General features: G+C 46.9%; 1 protein-coding gene across 3 annotated transcripts in view; it reads right to left on the bottom strand.

Annotated features, from left to right (window-relative positions):
* LOC105474861 (zinc finger protein 777) overlaps positions 1-10,311 on the bottom strand; it is a 29,605-nt gene extending 19,294 nt beyond the window's left edge. Inside the window, exons 1-4 of one of the 3 annotated variants that reach the window (XM_011729689.3) lie at positions 10,180-10,311; positions 4,233-5,093; positions 3,141-3,267; positions 583-696 (exon numbers count right to left, since the gene is read on the bottom strand). In XM_011729689.3, the coding sequence (XP_011727991.1) occupies positions 583-696; positions 3,141-3,267; positions 4,233-5,078 (1,087 nt within the window). In that variant the 5' untranslated portion in view covers positions 5,079-5,093; positions 10,180-10,311. Of the gene's footprint in view, positions 1-582; positions 697-3,140; positions 3,268-4,232; positions 5,094-9,021; positions 9,171-9,379; positions 9,532-10,179 lie in introns of those variants that run through there. The other 2 variants (XM_011729688.3, XM_011729690.3) reach the window with 2 other exon arrangements.
* Between the last annotated feature and the right edge of the window lie 12,274 nt (positions 10,312-22,585).

The following is a 22,585-nucleotide window of genomic DNA, read 5'->3' as shown; positions in this document are numbered from 1 at the left end:
TTTTATAGATGAGACTCTAAAAAGATCTAGTAACTGAAATCCCATCACCAGTAAGCAGAAAAACTGTACTCAGATACAGACAGTCTCACACCAGAGAGTGCACATGAGCCACACAGCCTCTGGTCAGTCTCACTGGGCCCATATCTGCTGACTCCACCTACATGCTGTCCTACTGAAGCTGTGCATGTAGGATGTTCCCGGTAAAGTCCATGCCTGCCCCTTATCCCTCCACTAACTACCTGCAGGACTCACGGATGTGGTCCTTTTCTCGGAAGTTCCAGGAATTTTAAGCACTAATGACTGCTTGACAAGTGACTGCCTTTCTTTGAGTTTCTCGCTTTATTTCCTACAGAGAGTGAGATGACACTTGGTCATGTCAAAAAATTCACGGCATTCCCATTAATCAACAAGTTAGGCTACTGGTGATCATGGCGCTCCAAAGGAGGTCCTGGCACCTGTGGGCCTCCTTCCTCCTAACATATCCCGGCAGGGCCTACCTTGGATTGTGCCGACTCATGCTGGGGCTTCCTGACTGGTGAAAGATCTAGAATGCAGAGCTGTGGATCACCCTTAGCCACTCACCAGCACTGGGATCTGTCGGCGTCTCACCCTCCTCAGAGTCTTCCTGCTCCTGCATGGTGGGCCGCTCCCCGCGTTCCATCTGTGACATGAGGTCTGGTTTGGAAATTGCATAGTCTGGACAGAAGAAAGGGAAAAAATATGCTCTGGGATGAGGTTGCACTGGATGTTGTTGTATCTTCTGTGGGCACGTGATTTCAGGAGCAGCTCCTCGACTGAAGACCATAATGGAAAACCACCAAGCCTCCCCACCTTTTCCGAAGAGAGGTGTGTGTGTGTGTGTCTGTGTGTGTGTGTGTGTGTGTGTGTGTGTGTTACGTGTAGATCATGTTGCTCAGAGGTGGTCAAAACCTGCCCAGGTTTTCATTACAAAGGCAGAAGATATTTGAAATTTTGTAAGGTAAAAAACTAATCCTGGCCAGGTGCAGTGGCTCACACCTGTAATCCCAGCACATTGGGAAGCTGAGGCAGGTGGATCACCTGAGGTCAGGAGTTTGGGACCAGCCTGGCCAACCTGGTGAAACCCCGTCTCTACTAAAATTACAAAAAATTAGCCAGGCGTGGTAGCGGACGCCTGTAATCCCAGCTACTCGGGAGGCTGAGGCAGGAGAATCACTTGAACCTGAGAGGAAGAGGTTGCAGTGAGCCGAGATCTCACCACTGCACTCCAGCCTGGGCAACAAGAGTGAAACTCCGTCTCAAAAAAAGAAAAAAAGAAAAAAACTAATCCTGATAAAAATCTAAAAGCCATAAAATAAAATATCAAAAGATTTTCTTACATAAAATGAGTTTGCAGTTCTTTGGAAATAAAGTTAAAAGATGAAGAAACTTAGAGGAAATGTTATACATATATATATACGTTTGTCATATGGCAAAGGGTTAATATCCATAGTTATACATAAAGAACTTCTATAACTAGTAAAATTGCAAAGTTATAAATAGGTAAATCGTAGAAGAAATATGAATGGCCAATAAATATATAAAAAGATGCACAAGTTCACTAATCATCAAAGAATACATATTCAAATAAATGAAGTAGGCCAGGCACGTGGCTCACGCCTGTAATCCCAGCACTTTGGGAGGCCGAGGCAGGCGGATCATGAGGTCAGGAGATCAAGACCATCCTGACTAACATGGTGAAATCTCATGTCTACTAAAAATACAAAAAAAAAAAAAATTAGCCGGGCGCGGTGGTAGGCACCTGTAGTCCCAGCTACTCGGGAGGCTGAGGCAGGAGAATGGCGTGAACCTAGGAGGCAGAGCTTGCAGTGAGCTGAGATCGCGCCACTGCACTCCAGCCTGGGCGACAGAGCAAGACTCTGTCTCAAAAAATAATAAATAAATAAAAAATAAAATAAATGAGGTAGCATTTTTTACCTATAAAAAAGACTAACATTTAAAATAGAAGAACATCAGCTCAGGCCAGGGTATGAAGTGGTACTTTCACATACCCTTGCAGAAATATCAACTGGCTCAGCCTTCTGGAGGGTACCAGGCAGTAGCCATAAAACTGTAAATGTGCATCCTGTTTACCTGGCAATCCCACTTCTCAGTATCCGTCTTACTGAAACACACAGAAGTGCACAAATACACAGAGATGTTTATCATAACACTTTGTAACAGTGAGAAAAACAGAATCAACCTACTGATCAGCAACAGCAGAAAGGTCAAAAGCCCTAATGGTTCACATGGAACACTGCATTGTCTTTCCAAGGAGGCCTATGTATGCCGACATGGAACACTCTCTATGCCCCTACATTAGGTAATATAAGCAAATGGGCCCCTCTGTGCAAATCCCAAACCGCATGTGCATCAGTGCATGTATCATGCTTATATCTGCACATGCAAAAAAAGATGAGAGAGATCACAGGTCAAGGTGTTCATGGTGGTTACCTCCGGGGAGTGGTACTGGTGAATGGGTGGTGGTTGCTCTTAATTATATAAATCATTTAAATTGCTGAATTTTCACAATTAAAAAACACAATTAAAAGAATTTTAAAAGGAAGGGAATGTATCCTGTGGAAAGGTATGTATAAAATTGTCAGTTCTAGTTGGAATTAAAGTTTCTATGTGACAACACATTTAAATGTTTAAGATAACATTTTTGTATATATCCAAAAAGTTCTCTATATCGGAGAAACAGATACGCATATATAAAAGTAAAGTATATTTTTCCTTTTTTTTTTTTTTTTTTTGAAACGGAGTCACTCTGTCGCCCAGGCTGGAGTGCAGTGGCTTGATCTCGGCTCACTGCAAGCTCCGCCTCCCAGGTTCACGCCATTCTCCTGCCTCAGCCTCCCTAGTAGTTGGGACTACAGGCGCCCGCCACCGCGCCCGGCTAGTTTTTTGTATTTTTTAGTAGAGACGGGGTTTCACCGTGTTAGCCAGGATGGTCTCACTCTCCTGACCTCGTGATCCGTAAAACTCTGTTGTGATCTGTAAAACTCTGTTCTCCTTGCTTGTGACTATTGGCTCTGCTGAGGTTCAGAACTCCCTAAGGTTATGAATGCACCTTGAGCTGGTGTACAGGCAGCCCTCAGCGAGTGAAGACTTCTCCTTACCCATGGAAACCAGGGACTCGTAGTTGCCCCTCATCACGTTCTTGTAGAGCTCCTTCTGCCACTCGGACAGGTTTCCCCACTCCTGCTCCGAGAAGTGGACAGCGACATCATCAAATGTGACAGGGACCTGAAACCACACAGCAAACTCGGCTCAGACCCGCTGGAATGCAGTGACAGGCCCACAGCTGGCCAATCCCAAGGCCCAAACTCCTGGCTCTGGGCCTTCATCTACAACTTTTCTAGAAGTCTGGCCACTGTCCTGGCCCCAGAGAGTGAGGGGCCTGTCTTGTTGGATCCTTTTCCTGCCCTTCAGGATATAATTCTTGCAGCTCTAAAGCATGGTCTGTGGACCAGCAGCAATGGTGCTACCAGGAAACTTGCTAGAAATTCGAACTCTCAGACCCCACCTTAGACCTACTAAATAGCTTCTGCATTCAATAAGATCCTGGGGAGATCCATGTGCCCAGTAAAATTTGAGACATGCCCGGCTAGAGAACAAAATCTGTTTTCTCCCTACATATGGCTGTGAAAGGGGGCAGCAGCACTGAAGAAGAGAAAGCAAGCCAGTCTACACTCAAGCTCTTTCAGAACCTTCTGGAAAATAATATGGAAACCTAACTTCTCCAGCTTTTGAAAGGAAACCTCTTGAAATCAGTTTTCCTGGCACCAATATGGCTTGTAAGTGAACTGATAAACATGTGGAGCAGGACAGATCCTTGTGATGTTTAACCCAAGCTCCGTCCTCTGCTGCAATTGTAAAGCAAACGCACCCTCAGTGACTGATGGTAAAGCCTCTCCACGGCTCTCATCGGCCTTCGCTTTGCCTTCATAGCCTCTCACACCATGGACAGCTCTGCTGAACACCCTTCTAAACTGACAGCCCCTGATCCCAGGGGCATTTCTGTACTAGCCTATACTCTCATCAACACAAGAAATAATTTGATTTTGGCACATCCTAGCAACTGGGATCACTATATTTTTTCCTTTCTCAACCACCCCTTTCTTTCATATTATACTATATTCCTAAACCACACTCCAATTCAGATTCCTTGGATCAGCTTCCTTGGGAAGCCCCAGTTGGGATGTGCTTACCTTGGGAACTTCTCCATTGCTGCCGGGGGGCAGCCGCAGGATCCAGAAATTTCTGTTTTTCAGCAGGTTCTCCATGTTCTCCAGCCGCCTCTGCAGCAGCCCATACTCCTGCAGCAGGGTCCCCAGCACGACCCACTTGCTCTCCAGATGGTTCGCAAACTCCACGGCTGTCTTTTCGCAGTCGGCTATCTTCTTTTCATTTGTCCCCGTCCTGCCTTCCAGGGTCAGTAGCCTCATGGCCTGGGCCTCCAGCTTCCTCTCCACTGCTTGGACGGCAGCCCACACAGCCAAGCGGGTGATCTCCGCTGTGGGGAGCGGCTGTTCCTTCTGGACTGCAGAAGAGATCTGGAAGGGGGTGTCCTTTTGGGAAACCGGGCTCTGGAGCAGGGGGTCCACGTCAGTCTCGGGAACTGTTGGGGAAAGGGTCAGGGGGTCTTTCTCAGGAGTTTCAGGGGAGTGAACGGGGGCTTCTTGGTGGTGGGGGGAGTGGGAGAGAAGGGAGATTTCTTGTTCAGCAGCAGCTGGGGGTGGATACTGGGTCCCTTCCTGGGAAGCCAGGGGGCCCTGGAGAGGAGTCTCTTGCTCAGAAGCGGCAGAACACAGGAGTGAGGGTCCCTTCTGGAGCACATGTGGCATCCAGCCAGAAGTCTCTTGCTTGGGAGCACTGGAAGTTTGGGGCAGGGAGGCTTGTCGGGGAATGGTGGGAGACAAAGAAGGAATTTCTTTGGGAGGAAGAATGCGGGATTGGAACAGAGTTTCTCGAGGGAGTCCAGCAGGGGCCTGACGTAAGGTTTCTTCTTGCGGAACACTGGGGAACGACAGAGGTGATGAGCGTTGATTCTCCATGTCCAGCTGTTGAACCTGTGTTCATGGAAGAAAGGAAAAGAGGATTGAAGGTCACAGTCTCCAGCTAGCAAAATAAATCCCAAAGACAAGTATACACATAAAAAGTGCTTCCATTTGGTAGCAATAACATGTGCCCCTCAAATGTGAATCTCTTCTAGAGACCACAGCACCAATTTAGACATCAATTATAACACTATTATGAACAGCAAATGAAAGATGATTATGCCATCTTTTCTTTCTTACAGAGCCATCTCCTTTTTACAACATACACTGCACAGGTACCTTACGAACAGCAGTGTGGGAGAGGGGAAGGGTGCTGGGCTCCTGTTAGAACATGTGGCTTTTGGCCCTGTCTACACCTATTGCCACCTGTGTCACTCTGGATCAGTCATTTGACCTCTCTGTTCTTAGTGCCCTGTGTCCTCATCCGTAAAACGAGGATAATAAGGCCGGGCGCGGTGGCTCAAGCCTGTAATCCCAGCACTTTGGGAGGCCGAGACGGGCGGATCACGAGGTCGGGAGATCGAGACCATCCTGGCGAACACGGTGAAACCCCGTCTCTACTAAAAAATACAAAACAACTAGCCGGGCGAGGTGGCGGGCGCCTGTAGTCCCAGCTACTCGGGAGGCTGAGGCAGGAGAATGGCGGGAACCCGGGAGGCGGAGCTTGCAGTGAGCTGAGATCCGGCCACTGCACTCCAGCCTGGGAGACAGAGCGAGACTCCGTCTCAAAAAAAAAAAAAAAAAAAACGAGGATAATAATATCTGGCACACACACCACCCCCCCGAGTTGTTAGAGCAGTGAACATAAAACTTTGAGAAACAAAAGAGCAGAATTTTGTAAAAGCCAAGCACTTACTATCCTACATCTCCCAGCAGGGGTGGGGGTTCACCAGCAGGGGCCGGAACTGTTAATGTTCTTAACTGGAAGGTGGACTTGGCATCCAGCCACCACCACTTCTACCAGCATTAGGCCTTTGTGGTGCCCTGGGTTCCTTCCTTCGTTCAGTCCAAAAGTGAGGACATGACATTATCTGAAGTTTCCCAGATTCCTACTCTTTGATAACAGTTGCACTGCAGACTCATCTCAATGAGTCAGTATGGTATATGTTTGACTTGGAAACATCTTCTATGTGCCCGGCCCCTGCTGTAGAGGCTGAATGGACTTCTGGATATTTTGGCCTGGTTCTGCTATAAGCAGAGCGAGACATCAAGGCAGGTGAAGGCAGGCAATTCAACCACTCCTAGGAGTGGGCAGTGATCCACTGCAGTAGGTGTGCTCAGGTGGTCTGGGTTCCACCTTCGGGTTTCCGAGGTGGGGAATGAGGAAGCAGTGAGGCCTGGAAGGACGGGCAGCAGAGCAGAAGTCAGCCGGACTGGTGACTGGTATCCAGATTTGGGGGGACTAGACCACCACAAAGACTTGGAGTCCTTCTGGGATCTCAATGACCCACGCTTTCCTTGAACCCCACCCTGCCATACTCACATTGAGAGAATTCTTGAGTCACTGGGAGGCGAAGCCACGATCTTCTGTGAGTAACTAGTTATGTATTTACCTACCTAGATCACCAATATCTTTCGGAACCGAACACAATTTCTCCTGTTACAATGTCTGTCCACTCCCTCATCATCTTCCTTCAGTGAATCTGCTCAGTCACTATGCTCTATATCCAAGTGGTCTTTAATTAAAATTTCAATTTTCTTCAGTTGAAAATTAGCATATCCCCAGTGTTCAGTCTGACATATAGTATGTGTATAGTATGGGCCTGAAGAGTAAATTGTTGAGTTACAAAAAAATTATTAGGATAAATAATGGCGTTCCTTTAGTCACCTATCAGAGACTTATCTAAAGCTATTCCATATCTTCTACAGCTTTTTTTTCTTTTATTGGTTCACTTATAGGTGACTTAACTGTGACAGCATCATACTTTTAAGCCACGGATTGAATATTCAAGATCCTAGTCACAAAAGGTTTTTGAGGTAGTATCGTCTAATGGCCTCTACCTTGAACCAGACATGAGCACTAATCAGCTGAGAATGGCTAACAATTATCCAGTATTTATTATGTGCCGTGAGCTGTGTTAAGCATTTTAAAGGATTACCTCATTTAATCCTCACAAAATCTATGAAACAGGTACTACTAGAGTTACTACCTATACTTAGTACAGGAGGACACTGGGGACAGGAGAGGCTAAGCAACCTGCCCCAAGTCACCCAGTGTTCTGGTTCCACAGCCTGCAGACTACCTCCAGGCCTTAACTGTCAACTGAGGCAGCTGACCAGGCAGGTGTGTGCTCTGAATCCTTTTTACCTCTAAAATCCCGAGGCCAGATATTATTAATACACAAAGACTTGTGGCAGGTTTGACAGGGTTGGGAGAGGTGGGGAGGAAGGCCTTGCCTTTAGAGATATTATCATTTAAGTTGGGGTCAGGGACCGCTTTGAAAACCTAATGAAAGTTTTGGGTTCTTGTCCTCAAAAAAGACACAAGGGCACATACATAGAATTTTGCAAACATCTTCAAGGAACTCACAGACCCCTAAACCTGCAGGCTCATCAACAGCTAAGCCATCTCTCAACTCTTCACTGAGGTGAAGGAAGCGCTGGGGGGCCCTCAAGGCTAGGTGCCTGGCTCTCAGGGAAAGTGACTGCCTAACACAACACAATAGGCACATTACAGCCCTTGCCTCAGAGGGAGATTAGGGTATCTGCCTAGCACTAGAAAGAAGGGGGAAAAAAAAATCCCAGGGGAGCAAGTGAGTCTCTGAGTAATGCAGAGGTTTAACTGAAACAATGAAAAAAAAAAAAAAAAAAAAAAGCCGCCAGTATAGTAGACAGAGCCAGCAGACCAAGGCATCTTTACCAGCTAGACAAATCAGAGCTCAAAGGAAAATACTATTTCTTTGCTATTATTAGACTGTCTCTCTCCATTTCCGGATTTGGAGGACTGTAGAGGGGCCACGGGAGTGTGTTCCCTCCCTCGCCTCCCAAATAAAAGCCCTTTGCTATAATTTCATCCATCCCAGTAAACCTGTGGCTTATCTCACCCTAAGCAGAAAGAAATGCCCAAAGAGAGGGAGGGAGCTGTAAATATATCTAAAACGAATAAGCTCAAATTCTCAAATTGCTGGTAGGGGGTTGGAGGGAGAATTCTTTTGAACCATATTCGTAGGATTTAACCGTCCCTCCTTCCCCCACGGATCAGGAGTGGACGGAGTCTCCAGGATTCATGCCACATTAGCAGAAGCATCCATAACCACAGTATCTGACTTATTAAGAAAGTCGTGGCATTTTTTTGAATGACCCAGTATGGTTCACCCAGCATTATATACCATTCAAGGCCCCGGAAGGACTGAGTCCGGAATAAGGCATGTAAAAATCTTCGTTTTATTTTACTTTCCCAAGAGTTTTTTTTTTTTAATTAAAGAATTGGGAGGCTTTTTAGAAAGCTATATATCCTGCCTCCTTCCTGTGTACACAATAGGAAACTGAGGCTCAAAGGCACTGACTCCCATGCAGTAATCCTCTCACTAACATGGCCAGGAGGTCTCAAAGAGCAGGTCTGCGGGAGGATCTGAGGGATGATTTTTTAATAGTGGCTCCCTGAAGAGGAACATCAGCCCCCAACCCCCGAGAAGCTCACTCCCCAGACACCATCTGTCAGGACACCCAAAGTTTAGCCCGCGACCTTCCAGACGCAGAGGCCGGAGGCCGAGGCTTGAGCTCAGAGGGTAACCTGCTCCCACCGCGGAGATGCCCAGCTGGGCGCTGCCCGGCCTCCCCCACCGCCTCCGACGGGCCGCGTCTGCTGCCAGGGCGGCCCAGGCCCCTCACCCAGGGGCGGCCGCCGCCAGAGCCACCCCCTCCCCGTCCAGGCCCGCAGCCCGCTGGGCAGGCCTTTCTGGGGCCGCCGCACCGTGCCACGGATGCCTTGCTACGTGACCTTGGGGCCGGAAGGGCGGGTGGCCGCCAGGTGTCTGTGCCTCAGTGTCTCCGTTCTGCGAAATGGGAGAGCCGCGTCAGCGCCGCGCCCGGGCCGGCGAAGGCTCCGCGGGGCCGAGCTCTGCGGAAAACGTGCCGGCCGCTACCCCGACGGACGCAGCGCGGGCCCCGCAGGGAGCGAGCGCGCCTCCGGGCGCCCCACCTCGGGGCCGCGTGTGTGCCGGGCCGGGCGTCAGCGCAGCCTCGCACGGACGGCGGTGGGGCCCGTAGCCCTCCCCCACCGCCCGGGTCAAGACGCGCGGGCCCCTCCAGGGCGCCCCCACCCCCCGCGCCAACGTCGCAGCGTTTCTGCCCCTTACCAAGATCCCAGGCCGGGCCGCCGAGCCGGGGACACGCAGGCCGTCCCCGGGGCCCCGAGGCCGCGCGTCCGTGCGCGCGCGGGCCGTCCTCACCGGAGCCGGGGCCGCCTCGGCCATGGCCCTGCGCTGTCCGACCCGGGCCCCCGGAGTCGCCGCCGCTACTGCCGCCGCCGCCGCCGCCGCTGCCGCTGTTGCGCGCGGCCCCACGCAGGCCCGGCCGCCCGGCGCTCTCCGCAGGCGGCGCCGGCCCAACCCTGTCTTCCCCGCCGGGACTCGCGCGCGGCCGTCGGGCCCCGGCCTGCTCGGGGCGCGCGGGGCGAGCGGGCGCGGGGCCGCGGAGCCCGGGCGGCGGCGTCGGAGCGGGGCGCGCGGCTGTGCGGGCGGCCCGGCCGGCTGCGTCCCGGCGGCGAGCTGGGCCCCGGCCCTCAACGGCGGCCCCCGGCCCGCGCGCCGCCCCTCTGCGGCCGCGGCTGGGACCCCGGCTCCGGCCCCGGCCCCGGCTGCGAGCTGCGCTGCCGTCCCGGCGCCTCTTCAGCAGGGGAGCTGCACAGCAGCTGCCATGTTGCTACAAACTGCATCCTGGGAGGCATGTCCCTCTCAGGCCGTTTAAAGAGAAACACTCCGAGGCTCGTCGGAGGCTGCCGGAACCCAGACAGCTCCATCTACAGCTGGTAGGAGCGAACAGTGTCGAGCGAGCCGCCCGGCGGCGACGGACACGCCCTGAGCCCGGGCCAGCCCGTCGTGGAGCCCGGGCCGAACCGCCGGGGCCTCCCACCCTCCAGGACCCTCCGGCCTCTCACCTGGGGTCCTCTCCTGCCCGGACACCCTCGGGCGAGGCCAGGAGGCGCGCGGGCGGAGGCGAAGTCGGAGCGCGCAGCCCAGGCGACGTGCTGGGGTCTGGAGGCGGCTTGATTGGCTCCGACAGCCTTCCTCCCGCCGATCCCCTGCGCCTCTCACACCCAGAACCCGGGGTCGTTCCCTTTCAAAACCTGCGCTCACAAAGGGATCTAAGAAACCCGTCACACCAGAGAAAGCCCGGAGTTCATGTGACCAGCTCAGTGCAGCCCGGGTTCCAGGGACGCGGGCTGTGCTTCCAAGGGGAGCCAGGGGGTTGGGTGCTTTTGTGAAATGCCCGAGTGTTGTTTTCGACATGAAAGGACAGAATTCCTAGAATCAGACCCTGCTGGGGATGGAAGTGGCCAGACGGGTCATTTAGGAGGAAACTGAGGCCGAGTGGGAGGTGACTTGTTTACCCTCAGTCACAGTGTGAATGAATGCTCTTTGTAACCATGAGAAGTCCCAAAAGAAATGCAGGAGCTTAGAGTTGAAGGCTCCCCTTCCTGGACAGGTCCACTTAACCGTGTATTAATTGAATACCTACGAGGTGGCGAGAACTGGGGATAAATTGAAAAGGAAAAAAAAAAGAAGAAACTATAGGCAGGCGTCCTGGTTATTAGCGATGAACTAACTTAAGTGAGGGGGAAGGCGGGGGGAGCAGAGGACATGTGTTTACCTAATGGAACCCCAGGAGTGGAACTGGTCTTGGAAGGCAACAGGACTCAGTATGCTGGCAGCTCAGATAATGGAAAGTTATAGCCGGGCGCGGTGGCTCATGGCTGTAATCCCAGCACTTTGGGAGGCCGAGGTGGGCAGATCACGAGGTCAAGAGATTGAGACCAACCTGGCCAACGTGATGAAAACCCGTCTCTACTAAAAATACAAAAATTAGCTGGACGTGGTGGCACGGCCCTGTAGTCTCAGCTACTCGGGCTGGCTGCGGCAGGAAAATCGCTTGAACCCGGGAGGCAGAGGTTGCAGTGAGCCGAGATCGGGCCACTGCACTCCAGCCTAGGGGACAGATCAAGACTCTATCTCAAAAAAAAAAAAAAAAAAAAAGGAAAGTTACGGATAGAGGTAAGGCCAGAGCTATGCATCCTGTCCCCTCCCTTCCCGGAGGCTAGAGTTCTCACTCAGGTCTTTATGCATTTCCTAACATGTGTGCATTCGTAAACAATGCACACTACGGGTTTTGGTGTTTTTACATTTTATGTGAATGATATTATCCAGTCCCTATCCTGTTGCAACTTGCTTTTTTCCATGGGTCATTTTGTTTTTGAGATAAAGACATGTTTAAACAAGAATATCTGGTTCATTCATTTAACCCACAATATAGTAGTTCATTGAATATATAAACTACAGTTTACGTTCCATTCGCCCTAGAGGAATGAGAACAAACCTGCTGCCAGCGACATCTGCATGCATGTCTTATTGTGCACTGCTAAAGTGCATCTCGAGAGACGCCTAGACATGGGACTCTGGATGGCAAGAGCACCTTCATCTTTCCCTGGCTTCCCGAACTGCTCCCTGAAGGGATGGTGCCCACTTACACATCCACCATCGTGTAATTTTCTGTTTCCCCATCCTGGCTCATACTTACTGATAATGGACTCAGAACGTTTGCCGACATGATGAGTGTGAAATGGTAGCTCATTATTTTAATTTGTATTTGAATTAATGAAGTTGGGCATCTTTTCATGTTTACCAGACATTTGGTTTCTTCCTCTGTAAATTTCCTCTTCATATCATTTGCCAATGTTTCTGTTGTGAGATCTTTTTCTTATTGGCTTATAGTTGTTTCATTAAAAATCTATTCTGGATGTTAATCATATCACCAAACATTTAATGTAATTACTAATATGATTGCATTTAAATCTACCATCTTACTAGTTATTTTCTATGTGTTCCAGCTGTTCAGTGATACATCTCTCTCTCTCTCTCTCTCTCTCTCTCTGTTTCTCTCTCTGCCTGCTTTGGGGTTGAGGTTTTTTTTTTAATTCTATTTTTATATTAATACTCTATTTTTTAGTAATTTCTATTTTCACCGTTCTTTTACTAGTTACATATAATGGTTGTCCTCAGTTTTACAATATACATCTTTAATTTTTTAACAGTCTACATAAATTATGCCACTTCACATATGGTGCGATAACCTTACAACAGGTTATCCCTACCATCTTTTATACTGTTGTTAGCATACATTTGATGTTTATGTATATAATCTCCACAATACCTTGTTAGATGTGCAGATGGCAAATATCTTCTCCCAGCCTGTCTTTTAACATGTTTCATGGTAAGTGTTGCATAAACATTAAACATTTTTTAATTAAAGTATTATTTATATGCAGTGTAATGCAGATTTCAAGTTTATGGCTTGTCTAGCTTTGACAAATGCAAAGACTTATGTACTCCATACCTGCCATCAAGATATAAAACATTTCAGCTGGGCACGGTGGCTCACGCCTGTAATCCTAGCACTTTGGGAGGCCAAGGCGGGTGGATCACCTGAGGTCAGGAGTTCGAGACCAGCCTGGCCAACATGGTGAAACCTCATCTGTACTAAAAATACAAAAATTAGCTGGTTATGGTGGCAGGCGCCTGTAGTCCCAGCTACTCAGGAGGCTGAGGCAGGAGAATCGCTTGAACCTGGGAGGTGGAGGTTGCAGTGAGCCAAGATCGTGCCACTGTACTCCAGCCTGGGCAAGAGAGCAAAAACTCCATCTCAAAATAAATAAATAAATAAATAAATAAATAAATAAATAAATAAATAAAGCATTTCATTACTGAAGAAAGTTCCCTTATGTTCTTTTTCAGTCTTTGAGTCCTGATGAATCCATGCATCTGTGTTCTGCCATGGTAGATTACTTTTGCCTTTTCATAGAAATGGAATCATACATATACACTCTTCTGTATGTAGGTTCCTTTAGTCAGCATACTGCTTTTGAGATTCTGTCATGCTGTTGCATTTTCAGTAGTTCAGTCCTTTGTGTTTCTCAGTAGTACATATTTCATTTCATAAAATTACATGCTTAATATGAATTTATTCCTATAATTGTGTATACTCGTGGTTTATTTTCCCCCCACAAGACTACCAACTGTATATTTGCACATTAATACTAAATATTGTGCAGTCAGCTGCAGATTTTTGTTATGAATGTATCACAAATTGTTAGCAAAAAGTGTTTTGTATTTTCTTCAGTAAATGGTTCTTCTTTTAAAAAACATTTTGTATATTGTATTATTATTTATTTCTGATTACTGCATTGTAGTTTTAAAGAGTAGCCTGAAGCCGGGCACGGTGGCTCAAGCCTGTAATCCCAGCACTTTGGGAGGCTGAGACGGGCGGATCACAAGGTCAGGAGATCGAGACCATCCTGGCTAACACGGTGAAACCCCGTCTCTACTAAAAAATACAAAAAAAGCTAGCCGGGTGAGGTGGCAGCGCCTGTAGTCCCAGCTACTCGGGAGGCTGAGGCAGGAGAATGGCGTGAACCCGGGAGGTGGAGCTTGCAGTGAGCTGAGATCCGGCCACTGCACTACAGCCCGGGTGACAGAGCGAGACTCCGTCTCAAAAAAAAAAAAAAAATAGTAGCCTGAGTAAAATATGTTATTTGGAATTTGTTGTGATTTGCTTTGCAACCTATTTTTGTAAATATTCCATGTATACTTGAAAAGAACAAAATCTCTAATTGTTTCAACAAGACTAGTTGAATATGCTTTTGAAATTTTCTATATCCTTACTAATTTTTCTTTATCAATTACAGAGAGAAGTATGTAGAAATCTCCTATTGTGACTTTTCCTTTTTTTTCTTTGTAATTCTGTCATTTTTTGCATTATATATTTTGAGGCCATGTTGTTAGGAACATTGAACCTCATTTTTTTTCATAACATTGTGATCTTATTTATTGTAGTAATGCTTTTTGCATTAAAGCCTGTTTTGTCCAGTAATATTAATGCTCCAGCTTTCTTTTGGTTAATGTCTGCTGGTATATCTTTTTCTGTCCAGTGAGTTACTTTGAACTATTTTGTGCCCTCAAGTTTTAGGTATATTGCTTGCAAACATCATGTGACAGGATGTCAAGCATTATTTGGCCTGTGTCTGGGAATTGAGGCTAAGGCTCAGTACTAAGGATAATAGTTGTGAGGAACCTCACATTTTAACTTCATGTGGCCGAAAGGAGTTGAGACAGTCACTTACAGAGCTGACCAGGAGGTACCACCTCAGGACTGGCCCACCACTGACACCCCTACCCCCATACACAGAAAAAGAAGACTTCAAGAGAGGGAGATTGTTGGCTATTCCTTCCCTTTCCACCACATGAGAGAGTCTTGGTCTCCTTTTGTGGGAGCCCAGGACATGGCTCATAAGCCTTTTCAGTCTCCATCTTCCACTGTAGGGAAGAAGAGGAGGCCTTTGATATGTGTCTCCTGAAGTGTGTGGATGTACTGAATCATGGAAACAGTATTTCATGTCGATTTCTGAAGAAGTAACTCATCAGAGTAGGGCTTAAAGCAACATAGGTGGGGCTATTCCCACTCCATTCCAGTTCCTCTCAACCTGATGGTGCGATGAGACCTCATCAGCTTCCTTGCCTCCCTGGGACAGAGCAGGGAGGGCAGGGAGGGGCAGGGACTCTGTGGCTGCTGTGAGCCACAGGCCACAGGATGAGACGTCTGCCCCTGAGAAAGAGTTAGGGTCAGTACTTTCCAGATCCGTCTCTTAGGGGTGATTCTCAGTGTCAGAGCGGGTGAGGGTGAAGCTGAGCACTACCCCACTTACCTGGACGCTACCATACCAGCAGATGCCTGCAGTCACAGGTGGAACCAAGCTGAATGAAGGTTCTCCATCAACAGATGTAAGCGCATTCTCCTCTACCTCCTTTTTGACCTTATAAAGCCAAAAGTGAAGCTTTGTGAAGGCCTAGGCTAGTGTCTGTGAGGGAAGCATGACAAGGTCTGAAGAACAGACTACATGTTCTCTTCACCCTAAGGTAGATCTAGCCTGAACCAGAGTTGAGGGGACCTGAGTTCTGTGTTGAGCTTCACTCAAAGTTCAAATGTGCCTCACACTAAGACTGAAATGAGACTTTCCTTATAACAGAAAGTGATGAAATATAGTATTAGAATTTTGACAAGATGTCATATGGTATCAAATAGCTGGAAAGCAAGGAAGGGTTGACATAGCACAATTACAGGGCAGTCATGAAGAAAAAGGAAAACTATTTTATGGTTATGCTCCAATGAATGAATACTCCTAAAACTTAAAAGCATAGAGCTGGATTTTTGTTTTCTTTTATAATCTGACAACTTGTTTTTAAACTAGAAAGCTTATTTTGTTTACATTTGTAGTGAATACAGATGTATTTAGATTTTTTTCATCATTTTATTTTATGATCTTTTCATCACTTCTTTCTCCCTTTCCCTGCCTTCTATTAGATTAGTGAAACTTTCTTCATTCAAATTTTCTCCCTCTGCTAGGCAACATTCTATTTCTATTCATCTAGCAGTTTTAATGAACATTTTAAACGTGTGTTTGACTCACAAAGTCTATATGTAATTGATATCTCTGCGCTTATCTTGAAGTCACAAGGACCATAGAATACTTTCATTTTAATGATACTCCATCCACCTTACATGGGATTGTTATCTAGTATTTTAGTTCCATTTTTTTGTATCCCTAAAATTTGTATTGTTTTATAAAGCCAATGCATGCTAAGATTTACCCACATTTACTGATACTTTTTCTCACCATTGTTTCTTCTTATATCCTTCTCCTACTGGATTTACCTACTAAGTTCAAGTTTCTTCTTCCTGAAAGATAGTCCCTAATAGTTTGTTTTCAGTGAGGGTCTATGAATGGAATATCTGAGTTTTTATTTTCTGAAAACATCTTTATTTGGTTTTGCTGTTGTATGATAGTTGATCAGGGTATAAAATCTTCATTGACAGTATTTTCCCTTACCACTTTGTAGATGTTAGTCCATTGTCTTCTGACTTCCATGTTTACCATAAAAGAGTCTATTGTCAATCTAGTAGTTTTCCTTAGAAGCCAATCTGGTTTTTTCCTCTGGTTGTTTTCAGGATGTCCTCTTTGTTTTTGGTGTTTGATAGTTTTATCACAATATTTTTACATGTGACTTTACCTTTTGTTGATGAAAATAGTCAAACTATAAAATATTTGAAGAGATTTTTTTTCTGAGCCAAATATAAGTGACCAAGAAGTCAACAAAGAAAAAAAAAAAAGAGTGACCAATGGCCCATGACACAGCCCCAGGGGATCCAAAGTGGCTGGGCTACAGCTTGGTTTTTTATATTTTAGGGAGACACAAGACATCAGTGAATACATGTAAGACGTACATTGGTTTGGTCTGGAAAGGCAGGAAAACTGGAAGCAGGGCCTTCCAGGACATAGGTGGATTCAAAGATTTTCTCATTGGCAATTGACTGAGTTATTATCTAAAGACCTGGAATCAATAGGAAGGAATGTCTAGGTTAAGATAAGGGGTTGTGAAGAGCAAGGTTTTATCATGCAGATGAAACCTTCAGGTAGCTGGCTTCAGAGCTCTTATGAGACCTAAAAAGATGCCAGACTCTTAGTTAATTGTCTCCTGGATCACGGAAAAGACCTGGAAAGAAACAGGGATTTTCTATAGAATGTAGATTTTTCCCCTCAAGAGACAGCTTGGCAGGGCCATTTCAAAATACGTCAAAGAAATAAGTTTTGGGATAAAACACTTCAATTTTTTCAGGGCCTGCTATTTTTCATGTGATGCTATACTAGAGTCAGGCTAGAAATTGTGTCTTATTGCTACAAAAAGTCTTTTCTGGCAGTCTTGGGATCTCCATTTTAATGTTAATGCTAGTCAGCTGTGCCTGAATTCCAACAGAGGGCGGGTATAATGAGGTATGTCCGACCTCCACTTCCCATCATGGCCTGAACTAGTTTTTCAGGTTAGCTTTGGAATGCCCTTGGCTGAGGGAAGGGTCCATCAGTCAGTTGGGGAGCTTAGAATTTTATTTTTGGTTTACATTCTATTTACCTTATTCAGGACTTGTGCCTCTTAAATTTGAAGATTTATATCTTTCATCAAATTTTGAAAATTGTTAGCCATTCTTTTTTTTTTTTTAAGTTTCTTTTCTCCAGATTTCCTAATCATTGCTTTCTAGATGAGAGCATCTGATTAGATAGAGGCATGGCAAATATTCCTAGCCTATGTTGTTAACATGTCATGTTTCTGTCCATAATTTTCTGTGTCCTTCATTCTGGGTACTTTTCTTATCTAGCTTTGATTTAACTAATTCTTTTCAGCTGTATCTAGTCCTGCAGTTTCACCAGTCCATTAAAAAATGTTCAAAGAGCATATATTTTATATATTCTAGAAATTCTGTTTCAAATACTACTTTCTTTTTTTATAGTATCTTGATTTTTTAAAAAATTAGAGATTTTGCACTCCTGGTATCTTGTTTTATGTTAGGGTTTGGTGATTTCTAGTTCTATGGTTTTCCCACTCTGCTTTTTCTACTTTGTGCCCTCTGTTAGTCTTACACATTACAAAAATTCTCATTTTGTATTCTCTTCTGGATTATGTTTACATGAATTCAAGCTCTTGGATTTTAATCTGCTGCTTGTGTCCTCACTGATGGTGGATTGTTTCCTTGTGGATTTTGCAACGTGTGACTATGAGCTTACACTGAGCAGGGCTTGTGGTCTGGATTGTGGGATGGTTCCTCCTGTTTTTGAATTTGCTTCAGTCAGAAACCTCAAGTGCTATCACTGGGCTAAGGCCAATTTTTATGTCAATGTATCAGCCCAGTGGATAATGTACATTTGAATCACAAACCTGTATGAGGTACTAGCTGTGGTTTTGAATTCTGAAGGAAGATACCACCCCCTCTGGTGCCATCACCCAGAGTCCAGCCTGAAACAGATAAGCTCTCTGTCATCTGTGGCAGCCGTGGAGCTACGCCACTCACATCTCCATTCAGGAACTTACTGTTCAGCTGCAAGGTGCCCTGCTAACAGCTTAAGTAGTGAACCCCTTCAGAAAATGCCCTGGTTTTCATGCTTTTCTTGGGCAGCCCCAGTCCATGGCTGAGCAGGTGGGGTCCTAGGGCCTGGTTATTTCTGCCTAACATGGAACTTCTCTGAGAGGCAATATTTGCTCTTGAGCCCCTCATCGGGTTGGCTGAAACTCAGATCCACATCCTGCTCTGTTCCTGCTTCCTTACCTCTTTCCTTTCACAGGTATTGGCCCTGCCTTGTGGCCTAAGACTTGCCTGAAAGATCCTGCTTCCTCCCCCATTTATCTTCTACAGGCATTATTCCCCAGTAGACCTCCTGAACTCCAAGCCGTGTCTCAGTGTCTGCTTCCCAGAGATGCGACTAACACAACATCCTTTGTTGTTGGGATGCATTTTTTTCTGAACCATGTATTTAATGAAGACGAGGCCCTCGAAAATGAGGCCTCAAGGGGCTTTATGTGGAGGTGCCAGTTTTTACCTCTGTTGGCCCAAGGCCTACATATCCTTCTCCTCACCCCACTCCAGGTAGGCCCAGCAGCGACCCACGTGCTGACAACTTGGGTGTACAGTTTTGCCTTCGTTTGGGGCACACTGGAGTTTCCTTTTATTTCATTCTATCTTAGCTCCATATTTAAAGTTATGTTTGGCCAGGTGCGGTGGTGGCTCGCACCTATAATCCCAGCACTTTGGGAGGCTGAGGCGGGCGGATCATGAGGTCAGGAGACCTATACCATCCTGGCTAACACGGTGAACCCCCGTCTCTACTAACAATACAAAAAAAAATTAGCTGGGCGTGGTGGCGGGCACCCGTAGTCCCAGCTACTCGGGAGGCTGAGACAGGGGAATGGCCTGAACCTGGGAGGCGGAGCTTGCAGTGAGCCGAGACCGCGCCACTGCACTCCAGCCTAGGTGACAGGGCGAGACTCTGTCTCAAAAAAAAAAAAAAAAAAAAGTTACGTTTATGAGGTCCTATCTGGAACTTCCAGATGTAGTTGGGTCATACAATCCACAATATTTGCATTTATGACTCTGACCAAATTTTTTTAATAAAACATAATTATTTAAGTGTATGTATTTCATGTCTAAACTGTGTTTTTAATGTCTTTAAATAATCAGGTACAACTGTACAACTCTGGGTTAAAAGAAACTTGACAATTACAACAAAATTAGAAACTTCGTTTTATAGCTGTCAGGGAATAAAGGCCTCCTTATGACTTCTAAGTTTCTTGCCTCATTTTTTAATTTTTTTTTTTTTAATTTTTTGAGATGGAGTTTCATTCTTGTTGCCCTGGTTGGAGTGCAATGGCATGATCTTGGCTCACTGTAACCTTCGCTTCCTGGGTTCAAGCAATTCTCCTGCCCATTCTCCCGAGTAGCTGGGACCTCCTGTTCTGCCCATTTCGGCCTCCCAAAGTGCTAGGATTACAGGCATGAGCCACCACGCCTGGCCTCTTGCCTCATTTTTAAACAGACAACTTTTACACACAAAGTGAGAGATGGTCTCATGAGGTGACAGACGGAGCCTGAGCAGGGGTCTGCGGGAAAAACAGGGGAGGTATCAGTTCCACCTGGAGAGATCAGGGAAGGCTGGGTGATGCTTTGGGCCAAGACCTGGGGGAAAGTGGGAGTGCACCAAGTGGTCCATGAGGAGGGGAAGGACACGACATGCAGTGGGAACGGCATGGTGCTTAGGGAAAGGCTGGCAGTTCGGTTTGTCTAGAGGGTGAGATGCAAGCGGAGGAGGAGAACAAGGAAGGAGTGCCCTCATGAGGGGCTGGATGTGCTGTGCTGAAGTATGCATTTCAGCAAGCAGATGATGGGGAGCCACTGGAGTACTTTACATCAGGGAGCCTCAGTAAGCAGACTTACCAGTTAAAAAGGCCCCCCGGGTCAGTATGAAGGATGGACTGGTGCAGGGTGGGGGTAGGAGTTATAGGCTTAAGGCCCAGAGAGACCTCTAACAAGCCTTCAATGTGGAAAAATGATTGACAAATGTCAGAGGAATGTCAGCGTAATAGTTACAAGTGGCCAGGGCAGTCTTCAAAGATCTTGATGCTATTGAGATGGTTAAAGTGCAGCTTAACCCATCTTGTCTTCAGTCTGCCTGTGAACATGACAATGATGCTGCATTGCTACTTAACAATGGAAAGAGTTGGAGGGAGGGGGCCATCTTCAGAAGCATCGGGAATAAGAAAACAAAACTGTAAAAAGATGAAGGAAAAGATGTCAAGAGGAGGCAACAGCAAATGAACACCTTTTGATGGGCAACAGAGGGTGGCCAAGATGAAGGAATGGCTGGAATGATGAACCTCAAATGTTCTCATTTTGGCACAAGTTATTTCAGTGCCAGAACATATATGAACGTCCCAGGGAGTATTTGGCCTGGCCTCAGAGAAGCAACGAGGGTTGCCCTGAGTTTTGGGAGGTGTGGTAAGCTGAATAACACATCCCTCCGCCCAGGATGTCCACATCCTAGTCCCCAGAACCTATGAATGTGTTAACTTTATGTAGCAAAAGGGACTTTGCAGACTTGGTTATATTTGGATCTTGAGAGGCAGAGATTATCTAAGTGAGCCCAATGTAATCCCAAGGGTCTTTAATGAAAGTAAGGCAGGGCAGTGAGTCAGAAAAAGATGTGACCATGAAAACAGAGGTCAGAGTGATTCCTGTGGAGGAAGGGGCCACGAGCCAAGGAATGGAGGGAGCCTTAGAGGTTGGAAAAAGGGAGGAAATGAATTTTCCTCTGAAGCCTCTGCCTCTGGAAGCAATTCTGCCCTCATGATACCTTGATTTTGGTTCCAGAACTCATTCTGGATTCTGATCACCAGAATGGTAAGATAAACGTGTGCTGGTTTCAGCCACTAGGTTCCTTATCATTTGTTACAGCAGCAGCAGCAGCAGCAGGAAACTACTAGAGGAAGGGAACCCTGTGCTTGGCCAAGCATGACGCTTTGGGACAGTGGTAGTGCAAGGGTTCCCAGGAAGTCCGTGGGGAGTGGTGGCCCTCTCATTCACTGGTACTCGTCTGGTCTCCCTCACAACTGACTGGGCACCTCCTCTGGATGTATGAAGCAGAACTCAACTACCCTGCCCAAACCTGCTCCTTTGTTCTCTGTCTTGGTGAGAGGCACCCAAACCAGAGACCAAGGAGTGCTTCATTTAGGAAACCATGCACCAGGATTCTGGCCACGATACTCCAGATTTCTGCATGTGGTGGGTGGATGAGAGGGAGTGTGAGAACACACAAGATCACTGGGGAGCATACGGGGTGAAGAGGTGCCCCAAGCTGGACAGACACCAGAGGCTACTCCAGACTCAGCCAGGGGGCAGGTGGACCAGAAGCACAGCAGAGAGGTCAGGACTGACAAGGAGGGCAGCATGTTCCCATCCCCAGTTATCCTCACAGCAGCCAGGGCAGATCTTCTCCCATGCCCGCTGTGGCAAAAATTAAGGTGGATTTGACATTTTCATTTTCTTAAAAAGGCTATGACCAAAACAGAAGACTGAAAACTCGAGCTAAAATGGTAATGATTATTAACTCTGGCTGATGGGAATATGGGTGCTAGCCTGGCTCAACTGCCATTGGCTAGACTTTGCTCTAAGACCTGGATTACAACTACAGGCATCACGATCCTTTCTTCACCTCATGCCCAGCCAAGAAAAGATGCAAGAGGCCAGGCGTGGTGGCTCACGTCTGTAATCCCAGCACTTTGGGAGGCCAAGGTGGGCAGATCACCTGAGATCGTGAATTTGAGGCCAGGCTGGCCAACATAGTGAAACCCCGTCTCTACGAAAAACACAAAAATCAGCCAGGTGTGGTGGCTGGCGCCTGTAATCCCAGCTACTTGGGAGGCTGAAGCAGGAGAATCACTTGAACTCAGGAGGCGGAGGTTGCAGTGAGCCGGGATTACACCACTAGACTCCAGCCTGGGCAACAGAGCGAGACTCTGCCTCAAAACAAAACAAAACCCCAAAAACATGCAAGAAGAAAGCATCCAACATCCATTTATCTTGGATACTGTGCAATTTTTCTCCCAGACTTTCCTATCTTCATGTATGTCATCTCCAATCATACACAATGTAATGACATAAACTATGTTTATATCCTGTTGGAAAGTGATTTGATGTGTTTTGATTCTCTCTCTAAATGTCAGTTTCTCTTCACAGAGTCAAATCTCTCTGGAATCTTCCATTCCTAGTTCTCAAGGTCAGTCACCTGTCTGGGTCCAGGTGACCAAGCCCAGAAGGAGGGCATTATGAAAGCTGACCGGAGAGCCCCTTGGAGGGCATGTTTGGGGGCATCAGTGACAAAGACACATGCCTAGGAACGGAACCCAACAAACCGC

Source organism: Macaca nemestrina, chromosome 4 (assembly GCF_043159975.1).
Source record: "Macaca nemestrina isolate mMacNem1 chromosome 4, mMacNem.hap1, whole genome shotgun sequence".
NCBI classification, from domain to species: Eukaryota; Metazoa; Chordata; class Mammalia; order Primates; family Cercopithecidae; genus Macaca; species Macaca nemestrina.
Note: the sequence above shows the minus strand (reverse complement) of the source record. Positions and strands in the feature narration are given on the sequence as shown.